Source organism: Ambystoma mexicanum, chromosome 3q, assembly GCF_040938575.1.
Source record: "Ambystoma mexicanum isolate Mex_15411 chromosome 3q, UKY_AmexF1_1, whole genome shotgun sequence".
NCBI classification, from domain to species: Eukaryota; Metazoa; Chordata; class Amphibia; order Caudata; family Ambystomatidae; genus Ambystoma; species Ambystoma mexicanum.
The window spans coordinates 755,758,178-755,770,518 of record NC_090926.1 but is presented as its reverse complement, the minus strand read 5'-3'; the positions used below and the strand labels follow the sequence as shown (position 1 = coordinate 755,770,518).

The 12,341-nt window shown below is 44.7% G+C and overlaps 1 protein-coding gene across 2 annotated transcripts in view; it reads right to left on the bottom strand.

Moving 5' to 3' along the window:
- Positions 1 to 12,341, bottom strand: part of UNC13D (unc-13 homolog D) — a 2,023,528-nt gene that overhangs the window by 1,224,193 nt on the left and 786,994 nt on the right. For both annotated transcript variants that reach the window (XM_069654742.1, XM_069654741.1), the window contains exon 16: positions 9,737 to 9,827. In XM_069654742.1, coding sequence (XP_069510843.1) covers positions 9,737 to 9,827 — 91 coding nt within the window. The remainder of the gene's footprint in view (positions 1 to 9,736; positions 9,828 to 12,341) is intronic.

Sequence of the window (12,341 nt, the reverse complement as noted above, 5' to 3'; positions counted from 1 at the left end):
GTGTCATGGTGGGGTACATGTTATGCAGTCTTTCTGGAGTGTAGTACCATTGCACCATGACTTTATACTACGCTTCCCTGGTTTGGATTGATCTCGTAAGCTTCAGTATATTCGCCCAGTGGTTTTCCAAATGTGTTTCAGGAATTTCCTCCCCTAGGGATCATTCCCATTTTTTGCATGTAGGACCACTTGTGGTCCAATTTTAGCTCCACTAGTATTGTGTAGAGTTTGGACACTAATTGTTTGTCCCCTATGTGCATTGTAATACACCTCTTGAAGGGCGTCCCAGCCCTCTGGGTTGCTTTTTTAATTTCTGGCTGTTTCAACCGGTGCCGTAATTGGTAGTATTCTATTCTGTCTTTTTCTGCCAGGCCAATATGCATTTTACAATCTTCAAATGTTCTTACCCCCCGCCCCCCTCTACTATCATGTCCCAAACTTTCTTGCAGCCAGCTTCCCTCCACTATTTGAAGGAGTCCTGTGTCATCCCTGGTATAAACTGTGGGATCCTAAATAATAGGGTGAATGGGGATGGACGTGAAGAAAGGTGTCCTTGCCTTATCAGGCGGTCACATGTATCACACGCCATCAAAAGTACTTTGCTCTTATTGGCATTCTGGATCTATCCTGTTTATCTAGCCACAAAAGCCTCTGCAGGGGAGTCCCAGCTGCTGCCCTATCCATCCTGGCCCATTGGTCAGTCAGGTCATGTGAAGCCATTCCTCTTTCACCCGTAGCTGGGCTGCCTCATAATATTTAGAGATGTTAGGGAGTCCCAATGCCCCCCTCTGTCTAGGAGCCATCAAGGTCTCTAAAGTGACGCTTGGTCGTTAATTTTGCCAAATAAAACAAGATATTATCTTGTTAATATTATTTAAAAAAGACTGTGGTAGCCAAACAGGAAGTGCCTGGAAGTGGTAAAGTAATCTGGGTAGCATGACCATTTTTATCGTAGCTATCCTTCCCAGCCACGATGTGCGCAGAGGGGTCCATTTGTTTAAATCTGTTTTTATCTTGGTTATTAATGCTGGGTAGTTTGCTTCATACAGGTTTGATATTGAATTGGTTATTTTCACCCCCAGGTACCCTAGGCCATCCCAAAAGGTGACACTGATAGCAAATCTGCCCTCTGTTTCTCAGAAAGCCCCATGCTCAATAGCTCTGATTTGGACATGTTTATCTTCAAACCCACTACCGTTTCCATCTTTGATAGTTCCATAATTAATGCTAATGTTTCTGGCTCAGTCAGAGTCATCATCATATCATCTGCAAATGCCACTATTTTGTATTCTTCCGCACTGAACCATATGCCCCATATATTCTGATCCTGTCTAATTGTAGCTAATAAGGGTTCTAGATATATAGCATTTAGCAGCAGGGATAAGGGACACCCCTGTCGTGTCCCTCTTGTAATCTGGAATTTGTCGGATAGGTGGGAATTTATATATAACTGCATTGAGGGCTAGCTTTTTAGGCCTTAACCATGCAAATACATCTATGGCCAAATCCCATATGGTACATGGCTTTGAATAAAAACTGCCCCTCGACCCGGTCGAATGCCTTTTCCACATTGAGTGAAACAAATATCACAGAGACCTGCCGAATAGCTGTCTTTTCTATGAAATGGGCTATCTTCCTGGTATTGTCCCCTGTTTGGTATCACTACATATTATCCCCACTAAAAATATCACTGTATATATGGTCGTCTGGAACGGTCATAGGTGATATTTTTGGGGGGGGATAATTTTGGGGGTTTATGTGAGCAGGGATTGCGGGGGCATCCCCTGCATCTTTAAAAATAATGCAGGGGTTGGGGGGGGTGTTCCCCACAGGTTCCATGCTTTAATATCACCGCAAAAATATGGCGATATTTTTGTATGGCGATATTTCTGCTGGGATATTAACACATGGAAACTTGTTTGCCTCCCTTTTATAAAGCCTGACTGGTCAGTGCAATGATATCTGGGAGGAGGGGGGTAAGTCTGGCCGCAAATATTCCTGTGTAGATCTTGACATTCGGATCCAGCAGAGCGATGAGCCGATACGATCCGCAGGCCGTTGGATCTTTATTGGGCTTGTCAAAAACCACCACTTTCACCCCTGCCATAGTGTGGGTCACGATCCCTTTATTTCCTATCGAATTAAAGAGGCGTGTGAACTTAGGGCTCAGCTGCCGTATTTCTGATAGAAGCTCGCCGCGAAACCATCCAGTCCCGGTGCTTAGTTTTTTGCCAAGCTTTTGATTATCGCCTCTACTTCCTCCTCCATGATATCTTCATCTAAGCGTTCACTGTCATGGCTTCCAATTTTCAGAAGCGGAAAACATCTAAAATATTGTTCGACTGCCTGTTGTTATGGTTTACTTGATGAATATAGATACACATATAATCGCACAAACAAACTCACTATCGACTCCGAATCTGTGGCCATTGTTCCATCTTGTTGCTTGATACCCAATATTGTTTGTTTTGCAGTCGCCATTCTAACTTGCCTGACCAAGAGCCTATCTGCTTTATTGGTGCATATATAATATCGTTGCCTTGTATTCAGCAGTGCTTTCTCAGCGTTACGAGTGTGCAATAATTCCAGTTGGCCTCTAATATCCGTTCTTTTTTTATATATGTATTATTTCTTTGCCTCCACTAGGTTTTTCATTGCCTCCCTCAGCTGGGCCTCTAGTTCCGTTTCCAGTGCTACCCTTAATTTCTGCTTTTGGGATTGTAGCGCTATTATCTCCCCTCTTATTATCACTTTGAATGCCTCCCACAACCCTTCTTGTGTAATTTCCTTGTTTTCATTGTTCAGAGAATAGTGGTCTATTCTGTTTCCAACCTGCTCTGCCGTCAGTGTGTCTGACAATATATCTCGGGAACATGTCCATGCCCAACCCCCCCTGCGAGGTCCTCAACCTTTAATCAATAATCAATGGGGCATGGTCTTAAGTCGATATTGTCCCTATATTCACTTTCTCAACCTCCCCCAGCAAAGTGGCCATCATCCATATATAGTCTATCCTTGACAGTGTTTGGTATACATGGGAGAAGCATGTAAACCCTCTTTCTTCCCCCATCTTAGTCCTCCATACATCCCTGAGGGCTAAGTGCCCAAAATTCTTCTTCAAGAGTTTGGTGGGAGTGCATGCGCTATGGCAGTTACTCATACTTCTATCTAGGCTAGGATCCCATGCTAAATTAAAATCTCCATCTAGAATGATTTCCCCTATCGCAAATCTTACCAATTTCAAGAAGATCTCTCTCAGAAATGCCTCTTGACCAGTATTGGGAACGTAAACTGTTTCCAAGGTCATCGTTGTGTGACCCAGAAGTATCTGTAGGAAAAGGTATCTCCCCTGTCTGTCTACCAGCATTTGCTCCACTTTTGCTTGTAAGGCGTCTTTTAAGCGTATCAATACACCGGCCGTCTTCAACGGAGTGTTGCTTTGATAGGGATGTGTGAATTGGCAGAAATGGGGGAGTGATCTGTCTGCTTTCTTTATATGGGTTTCTTGTAGCATTATTATGTCTGGCTGGTTGAGTTTTATTTGCCCCTCCACTTTTCTGCATTTAACAGGGGTGTTAAATCCCCTAACATTGTGTGAAAAGATTGTAAAAGTCATCATGTATTTTGTGTTCTCTGCCGATGGTTGTTATCGTTCCTAGGTTGTTAATAAGTGTTGTCTCTGTGGTGCCGTCGTAGTCGCTCCACCTTCCCCCTTTCCTTCTACCCCTCCCTGATCCCTGTAACCACCCCTAATCCCATAGCTATGCACTCTTTCATTGCCTTCATCCTTCCCCCACCCTCCCCTAATCCCCCCATCCACCCATCCCAGTCCGAACTACAGATCCTACGAAACCCTCTAGATACCTTCCTGATGCTTTGATCCTGGTACAACCCCAGGAACTTCCCTGGTGAGGGCAAACTACATCCCCCGATTGATTCCATGCTGCGGCCACCCCCTACCTCTGTGCAGGTCTACTATCCTGCCGCTTCAACCAAATCTTGTCTGTAGATCTCAAATTAAGCTGACCTTTCTTTCCTGTTTGTTGCAAAGTTGAGTGTCCACAGTGTGACGTCAGATCTGAACTGAACTCAAATGTTTTGCCTGGAGGACCTCTTAGCTTTATGTCCTTCCAGCCTCAAGTCTCTGACCACTCCCACAGGTGATTACTGTTCGGGCTTGAGAGTCCATGTGTCTGCCCCTTGGCCTTCCTTCCACTGCCAAGTTCATAATGGATAATCTTTTGTCGCACATTGTAGCCCGCTGCTGTCTGCCATCCCATGTGAATAGGAGCCCAAACGGGAATGTACATTTCAAGGGAATGTGCTTTGCCGTTAATTCCTTAGTCACTGGACTCATTGCCTTCCTTTTCTTTAATGTTGACAGCGCCAGATCTTGGGAAATATGGAAGTGGGCTCCGTTGATTGTCAAATATGGTTGTGCCCTTGCCACCCAAAGTATGTCCTTTTTCATTACATACGATGAGAGGGGTACCAGCACATCCCTTGGCCTCGTTCTTGGGTCCAATCAATTGGGGCCCACCCTGTGCACCCGGTCAATCCTCACATCCTCAGGTATCGATTCTGTGAGAGGACTCCCGAAACACTGCTGAAATCGTAGTCTTCAGGTCCACATCTCTTATGTCCTCCATGAGGCTTTTCACCCGTATGTTTGAACGTGGCTAGCTGTTCAAGAAGCATGCTATCTGTCCTACTTCTTCTGATATCTCCGATATGCCTCACTCTGTAACGTCCACTCTGGCACCTATGTCATTGATCTGCTTCCTCACTTCTGTTAGGGAGCTCTGTATGTCTCCTTTCATCTTTTCGAGCTGTACTTGGAAAGTAGTCACCATTCTATCTTCCATGCCTTTGAGGCATTACTTGAGGTCTTCCTTGTTCATGGACATTTTAAATGTCAGAGGCTCCTTTTCACCTGTCCCCTGCTGTATCACCTCTTCCCCCATTAGACTTTCTTCAGTGCGAGGACGCCAACAGTGTTCGAGCTGGTCTCCCTGCATATTAGAGGATGTTTTGTATTTCGCAGGGACAGTTTTCCCCTTAGCTCCTGGCATCTGGAGAGTGTGCTCTTTCAGCCTTCATGGGGACTCACCGTCTATCCGGGGATCCGGTTCTACTCCCTTCCCTTAGTTAGGACCAAAGTTTCTTGGGAATGAGTGTGTTTCGTGTCTCCTTCCTGCTCGTATGGCTTATCGTTCCCCCTCTGTCCTTTCCTCCCCAATGCCTTATTTTGTTCATCTGGGTTGGGAGGTTATCGAAGTGGCCCAAGCCCCAGGCTTGTTTCCGTTTTTAGGTGCACTCCCTCTGCACACCGACCGTGTCCCCGCTTTGTTCCTCCAGCCTCTCTCGCCCTCCCACGTTCAGAGGCTAATTCCTTACTTTGCAGAGGGAAGGGATGGCTCTGGCCGAGTGCCACTGGTCCTTCCTTTCAGTCTATAGATTGAGAGCGGGAGACTCCCTGTTGCGTTCTCTACGCTTGTTATGGTGGGGATGTCTTCGGTTCCATTTACCCCTTGGATCACTGACCTTGAGCAGTTCAGCCTTTCCTCTTTCGCTAGGAATGGCAGCTTCCTTTTATCCGAGTCTCTGCACCGCCTAATATGCAGAGCTGTGGGTCCCTCGTCCGCTCCTGTGATGCGTCGCGCCCGCTCATCGCGCTGAGTTTCCTCCCTGTGCATCTCCGTTCAGCAACTGTATTGAGGGCTCCGACCCGATTCCTCCGCTCCACCCTTCCACACTTCCCACTGCACCGGTGGTGTTCCCTGCATGGACAGATGTAACGTTGCGTCCCTCGCCGTCCCGCTGCCTGAGCCTGACACCCGCCTCTCTCCCTCCAGTCACTCCCGGCTGTATGTTGGGCGGGTTACCGTCTCTCCTAGATCACCGTCGCGGGTGCAGGTCATTAGCCCACTACCTCTGCTCCTACTTTTGAGCTGCTTAGGGGACTTGCGGTTGGATTTATTTCAGCTTCCTTGTCCGGCCTACAGGCCTGCTTCTGTTGGTCTTTCCAGAGCACGGGATAATGCGCCCTCACACCACAGCAGCCATCTTGGGAACCGTAGATTTATTATAATTATTTGTTTTACAGTCCTGCTCTTGGCCACTTTATTTTTGGTGCTTTGGGCCTTCCTTTGTTCAGAGAATCCACAAAATAGACATAAAATGACTGTTGTGAACATGTGCGGTCTTTGACAGCCCAGCCATGCAGACTGCAGGGCGATTTCTCGCTGACTTCCCCTGTCACTTCATTGGTCATCCCACCTTGGTGGTGAAAGCTGCCATTGCCTGGAAGGGTATTGAGACACCAGTACCACACAGCTGGCGCTCGTCTCGATTGTCCTGGGCCGTCTCAACCTTTGTGGGACTGCTTTTTAGCGCAGTTGGCCGCCTTCATTTGTTCGTCGAGTCGCTGTAACCTGTTTTGCCAGTTTCTCCCACCTTACTGGAATCAGCCTTGCCATTGCTTTTGCTTCTGGCTTGATGAGCCCACTCCTAGGATTGGCGATTTTTCTTCTTTTCTGTCATCTGAATCATCCTTGTTCCAGGGTTGAAGTCCCGGGCTGTTTGGATCCTGTAAAACGCACTTGATAAAGAAGACATGTCCTCAATGAGTTGTTTCAGGTTTCAGAAACTCTCATCGTTGGGCCCTAATATGCTGTGTTATTTTTTATACTTGTTCCCAAGGCATCCCCATTGACTTCCATTGGGCTCATCCTGCTACGCTGCATCTTATGGCTGGCGGTTCTCCAGCCTGCTTTTGGAGCTCTTGCTAAGGGTCTCCTTTATCACCCTCTGGGGTTCTTTTCCACCAAATCTGCATCCGTGTGATAGAATTGGGACTTGCCTGACTTTTCCCCATATGCACAGATCTGCCAATTGACTTTATCCAATTGGGGAGGAAGGTTAGCTCAGGGACAATGCGTTTGTCTTGGAAGCAAGACAATGCAGTGCAACACAGGTTTCAATCCCGATCTCGCTTTCAGAAACCATCTGTTAGTATTAAGAGCGTTATAAATTAACAATTATAATTATAATCATTCTTATGAGGAACATTTTACTCACCTGAGAATCTGGGGTACTGAAATGACTATTAATTGTGTGGCTTAGTGTCTGGTTCCCCTCTTCCCACCCTTTGTCTCTATATTTAATGTGCCTATCACTAAGTAGTGGACTATAGTATAGGAGCGTGTTGTGCTTTTAATTAAAATGTACTGTTTTAATACATACAATGTGGTATTTTTTGTGTGTGATATGCCTATGCAAAGTACTTATGGAACTAATTGATGTATATCTTTCTTAACAGAACTTTGACTTCCCTTTTTGGGTTGGGGGTACTATCCTATCTTAAGTTTAGTGGGTATACAGTCCTCATGAAAGGGTTGGACCGAAAACACGTTAAACGATGCACTGTACTATCCTTTGTGCAATACCTTCTTTGCTGAATCGGTCTCCCTTTAGCATGTTACCAAAGGCCACAAATAATTTATTTGTGTTTCTAAAGAGTAGTGTTTTGTCCAAGAAGAACATGACTACCGTGTGCACAGTTAGTGAATGTAGACTATTTTCCAAAGTGAAATATGATTCTTCAAAGAACACTGGCTGTTCAATAGTTTTGCTAACATGGAACTTCGAGAAACATTTTGTTGAAAACCTAGGAATCGTCATAAACACCACTTTGTCCTGTGAATTCTAATATCACAGTGGAAGGACAGATTGAATTTTGATCTTAATGTATAAAGGCACATTTTGGCGTTGCAGTATAAACATACAGGCTCATTTTTGAGACACAGGAGGGTCATTATAAGGTGTCAAACCCAGTGTAAAAAGAGGTAATTCCATATTTAACACCCAGCGCCTAGATGCCTCCTTAGCGCATAGATGCCCTTTCAAGGAGAATATGCAGTATACAAATGCATGTTAACATATAATACCTTACCATATTTACACTGTGAGGCATTGGGGATCACTACAGGTTTTCCAGCATCCCGCCGTACATCTGGCCAGATACTGGGAAAATGACCCTACCGTTACCGGTGCCTGATATCCCGGTATTACTGGGATATTGCAGGTGCTGCCAACTGAAGTAAATCCCCCTTTCATGGGGTTCCATAGGTCTCCATGAAGCGGATTGCCAGAATTACCGGCACTGGTAATACCAGTGCCGGTAATTCTGGCATTTATTTGTCGGTGGGAACCAGTTTTACCTCCAGCTCTTGTCTGAAGATAAATCAGTGCCCCCACCAGCCAACTTGTGTTTTGCCAGTCTGGGAATAATGCTGATGTCCGAATTACCAGCAATTTTATCATCAATTTTCACAGACCAGCAAACATGCAATGACCTGGCATTGAACGGAATGACTATTTACACCATGCATACACACTCCACCTTCAAAAAAAGAATGGTTTAAAACCAGCATGACATTTTCATGTTGCCATTGATATAATATGGCATTTATAATGCGCAATATCATATCATATCAATAGTAACATGAAAATGTCATGCTGGTGTTAAACCATTCCTTTTTTAATTATACCATTATCATCATATGGAATCCCGCTGTTTGGAATATCTGGTACAAACAGGCAGATTCCACAGAAAACCATTCTAAAAATAATTTTCAAGTGTAACTTGGAATAACTAAAGAGTGCAAATAGCATGTTAATGCAACCATATTGCAACAAAGTGCAAAGGTAGGCAGTCCCTCTGTGTAATGTCAGTTTTTTAACTGCGAGTTGCAGTCATAGATTAACCATTGGCGATTCCAAAATATTTTTAGTGGCTGGTTGTCTGCAGAATGTATGTCCCTGTATTGTGGATGCCCAATGCAAGATCAAATAGATTGCTGTTTTTGGTCATACAAGTTGCACCACCCTTTGATATTATGGATAAATACATGCAAAGTTGGAGAGGGTTCAAAACAATGGGCCTCATTACGACTATAGCAGTAGCCATGCTGGTAATTACCGGCACGGCTGCCACTGGAATCGTTTTTTACCGGCACCCGGCAATGGGGATGTACCGGGGCATTCCTGCCCCAGCAGACCCTGTACATCCCCATTGCCGGGTTCCGGTAATAATAACTCCCCATTCCTATTTGAGCCCCATAGGGCCCAATGGGAATGGGGGAGGTTGGATGCACCGGCACCATTCATGAATGGTGCCGGTGCATCCGACATGCTCTGCTCGCGGGTGCCGGTACACCGCCAGGTCAGACCTGGCGGGCGAAAAAGCACCCACGAGCAGAACTCGTAGTTTGCCAGTCGGTAGTAACAGCGCCAGTGCGGACCGGCAAACTTGTAATGAGACCCAATGTTTTTTATTTAACAATTCGTCTATCATTTTTGTTCAATAGTTCTTGTTGATCATAATGGTTTGGAAGGTCTGTGAGGCTTCTCAATAGTCCTTTTGTTCTTTTTGCTTCTAATTGAAAAGGTGGACTCTTTCTCCTTTTTGGTTTTAATTAGAGGTAAGGAGTCCTGCTTTTTGGGCTCTGTTAAGGTTTGTTTATTATCCGACTTTGCATGTATTTATTCATTATACCAAAGTTTGGCGCAACTTGTATGACCAAAAACAGCAATCAGTTTTTAAATGCATGCCACACAGGTCTGGTGTACTACAGTAAATGCTAAGAGCTGTGATACCAGCGCACACGCACACAACATAGATGTTAGGTTGCACAAAAACCATTGCCTTGACACAAGTCCCTGCAAGCTTTACCTGAATAGCTTCGGTGACCTTCTGCTTAAGAGGAGGCATCAGTGGGCATAGCTCTGCAAATGGCTTCATTTTACACATCTGCATCAGTACTCTGCAGGTGAAAGATATGAAGGGGTTGCAAGAAATGAGCATACATTTCTAACTAACAAAACTAGCCAAGTGAAAACCATGAAAATCTGAGCAGAAAAATGTGAAAAGTTTAAACGGAAAAACATGCATACTGAAATGCAGGAAGAATCGAAACTGAAATACAGACTTACTCTAAATTGAGAAACGCTCAACCATCACATTGAACTACATGCAAAACCTTCAACAAAAAACATGTGACACTGAGCGTATGAGGAGATAAGCCTTGGAAATGATGTGGTGTTAACATTCTTAGACAACATCTAACAAGCTCACCACAGATATTGCAAGGAAAGCAAGCCTTTTCACACAGTAATTTTTGTCACTAACGCCAAAGATGGGAGGTACATTTAGTGGGCCTGGGCCATATTACACCATAATCCACAGTCAAACATATTACACACATAAAGGATTACTTTTAGGAGGAGACCTCTTTGCTCCTTTGTTCAGGGCATAAGAGCTTACTTTGCTAAAAGTATTGTTTTTCGAGTATTGATGCCATTAAAGTCTGTCATGTACATATTGTGGCTTAGTGACTGTCCATCTCATGATTTGTTCGTATTCAGAGAATGATGGGTTAATGTATATTGATTTTGGGTTCACATTAGATTTGTTAAATACTTTATCATTGAACTTGTGTTCAGCATAAGACTTTGGATTCACTAGAAGGTTTATATATTCTTTCATAATATATGGGATAAAGTACCCACTACCGTACATTATAAGGATATTGCAAGACATTGGGGAGTTCCGTGACCAAATAAAGGAACAAGGGTGAAAGCAGAGTTCCTTTATAAGGTCACAGATCTCTGAAATGACCTGCAATTATGCTTTTACGTGCAGTAGGGGATATTTTATTCCTTATACTACATGCCTATACACTGTCGTGCCCTTTAATAACTGGCCTCTTGCTCATTGTAATAAGATATCTCCCAGTTGCTGATTCATATAATTGGATTAAAAAAAAATAGTATGCTGCTTCTAATATGTTTCTAAGCAGTTTACTAAAATGTATCTAAAACATTTGCATTTTGTGCATTTTATTATTATTGTTATTAGTATTCATTGAGCGCGGACCTAGCTTTGGGAAACAAGAGAGTGCTTTGCAATCATAGGGTGAAGAACACATTAAGGGAAGCAGAGAAAAAGAGAGCGAGGAGATAACAGGGGAGTGGGAGGGTGGACAACTGGCAGCAAGGGATTTACAAGTAACCAAGGGTGGAGAAAGTGGGTAGCAGATCACTGAATCTCAGGTAGGCTGGGAGTGCAGGGTGTGTGGACCTAGGTGTTAGGATTCCTTGAGGAGGAAGGTCTTGAGCTCCTTCCTGAACTGTAGAAGCGATGTGGCAAGTCTGATGTTGATGGGGAGGAGGTTTCATAGTCTTGGAGCGTAGTCAGAGAAGGCCTATCTTCTGATTCTTTCCCTCATGCACCATCGGAGTTCAGAGATGCTGCGTTTCTCAGTGAGGTAGCTTGGGGACTTCAGGGTAACAGCTTTGTCAATGATGCAACAGGATTTGAAGATGATATAGGCTTGCAATGGGAGCCAGTGCAGGTCAATGATGATCAGTGTGTTGTGGTTGAAATTGCAAAGTTCTTTGATGAGTCTTGCGGCAGCATGCAGGACACATCTCAGGGGCCCCATGGTACTTCCAAAAGGGCATTGGCACCATCCAGGTGGGAGAGGACCAAGACTTGGACGACATATCTGAAGTTGTTTTCTGGGATAAAGGGCTTGATTGTCATTAGAGGAGAAAGTTGGTACCAAGCCATTTGTCTCTTCCTTGCTATGTGCTGTTTGAAAGTGAGGTGTCTGTGGATGTTGAACTTGTGCGACTTGGCACTGGTGGCCAGCTGGGGTGTGAAGCACTCGAGGAGTGAGCCAGGTCTAGATGTCAGGGTGTTCGGTGTTGTTGGTCAGCTGTAGGAATTCACCCTTGGAGGGGTTGAGCTTCAGATAAGTACTGGACATCTAGGACTGGATCAATGTGAGGCAGGCCTTGAGCCTGTGGATGTCTTTGATAGAGGATATCTTGAGTTAGATCTGAGTGTCATCTGCATATTAGTAAATGTGGATGTTGTGTGGAGTGAGAAGGGTTCTAAGCGGTTCTATTTATGGATTGAACATCACTGGGGACAGGATGGATCCTTGTGGCACTCCACAGGTGATGGGTAGAGTTTTTGATCTGGAAGAATCCATTTGTATGAACTGTTGGTAATTAGCAAGGTAGGATTTGAACCAGCTGAGAACAATCTCGCTGATCCCCAAGCAACGTTGTAGATTGTCGGTGAGTGTCTGGTGGTCTACTATGTCAAATGCTACTGAGAGATCAAGGAGGACCAGGAAGCAAGGATGGTCATCATTGTGGGTTTTAAAGGCACCGTTGATCACCTTGTTGGTAGCCGTTTCTGTGCTGCATCTGGGTGTGAACCAGACTGGTAGCACTGAAAGAGGTTATTGGCCTCGATGTGTTGGAGG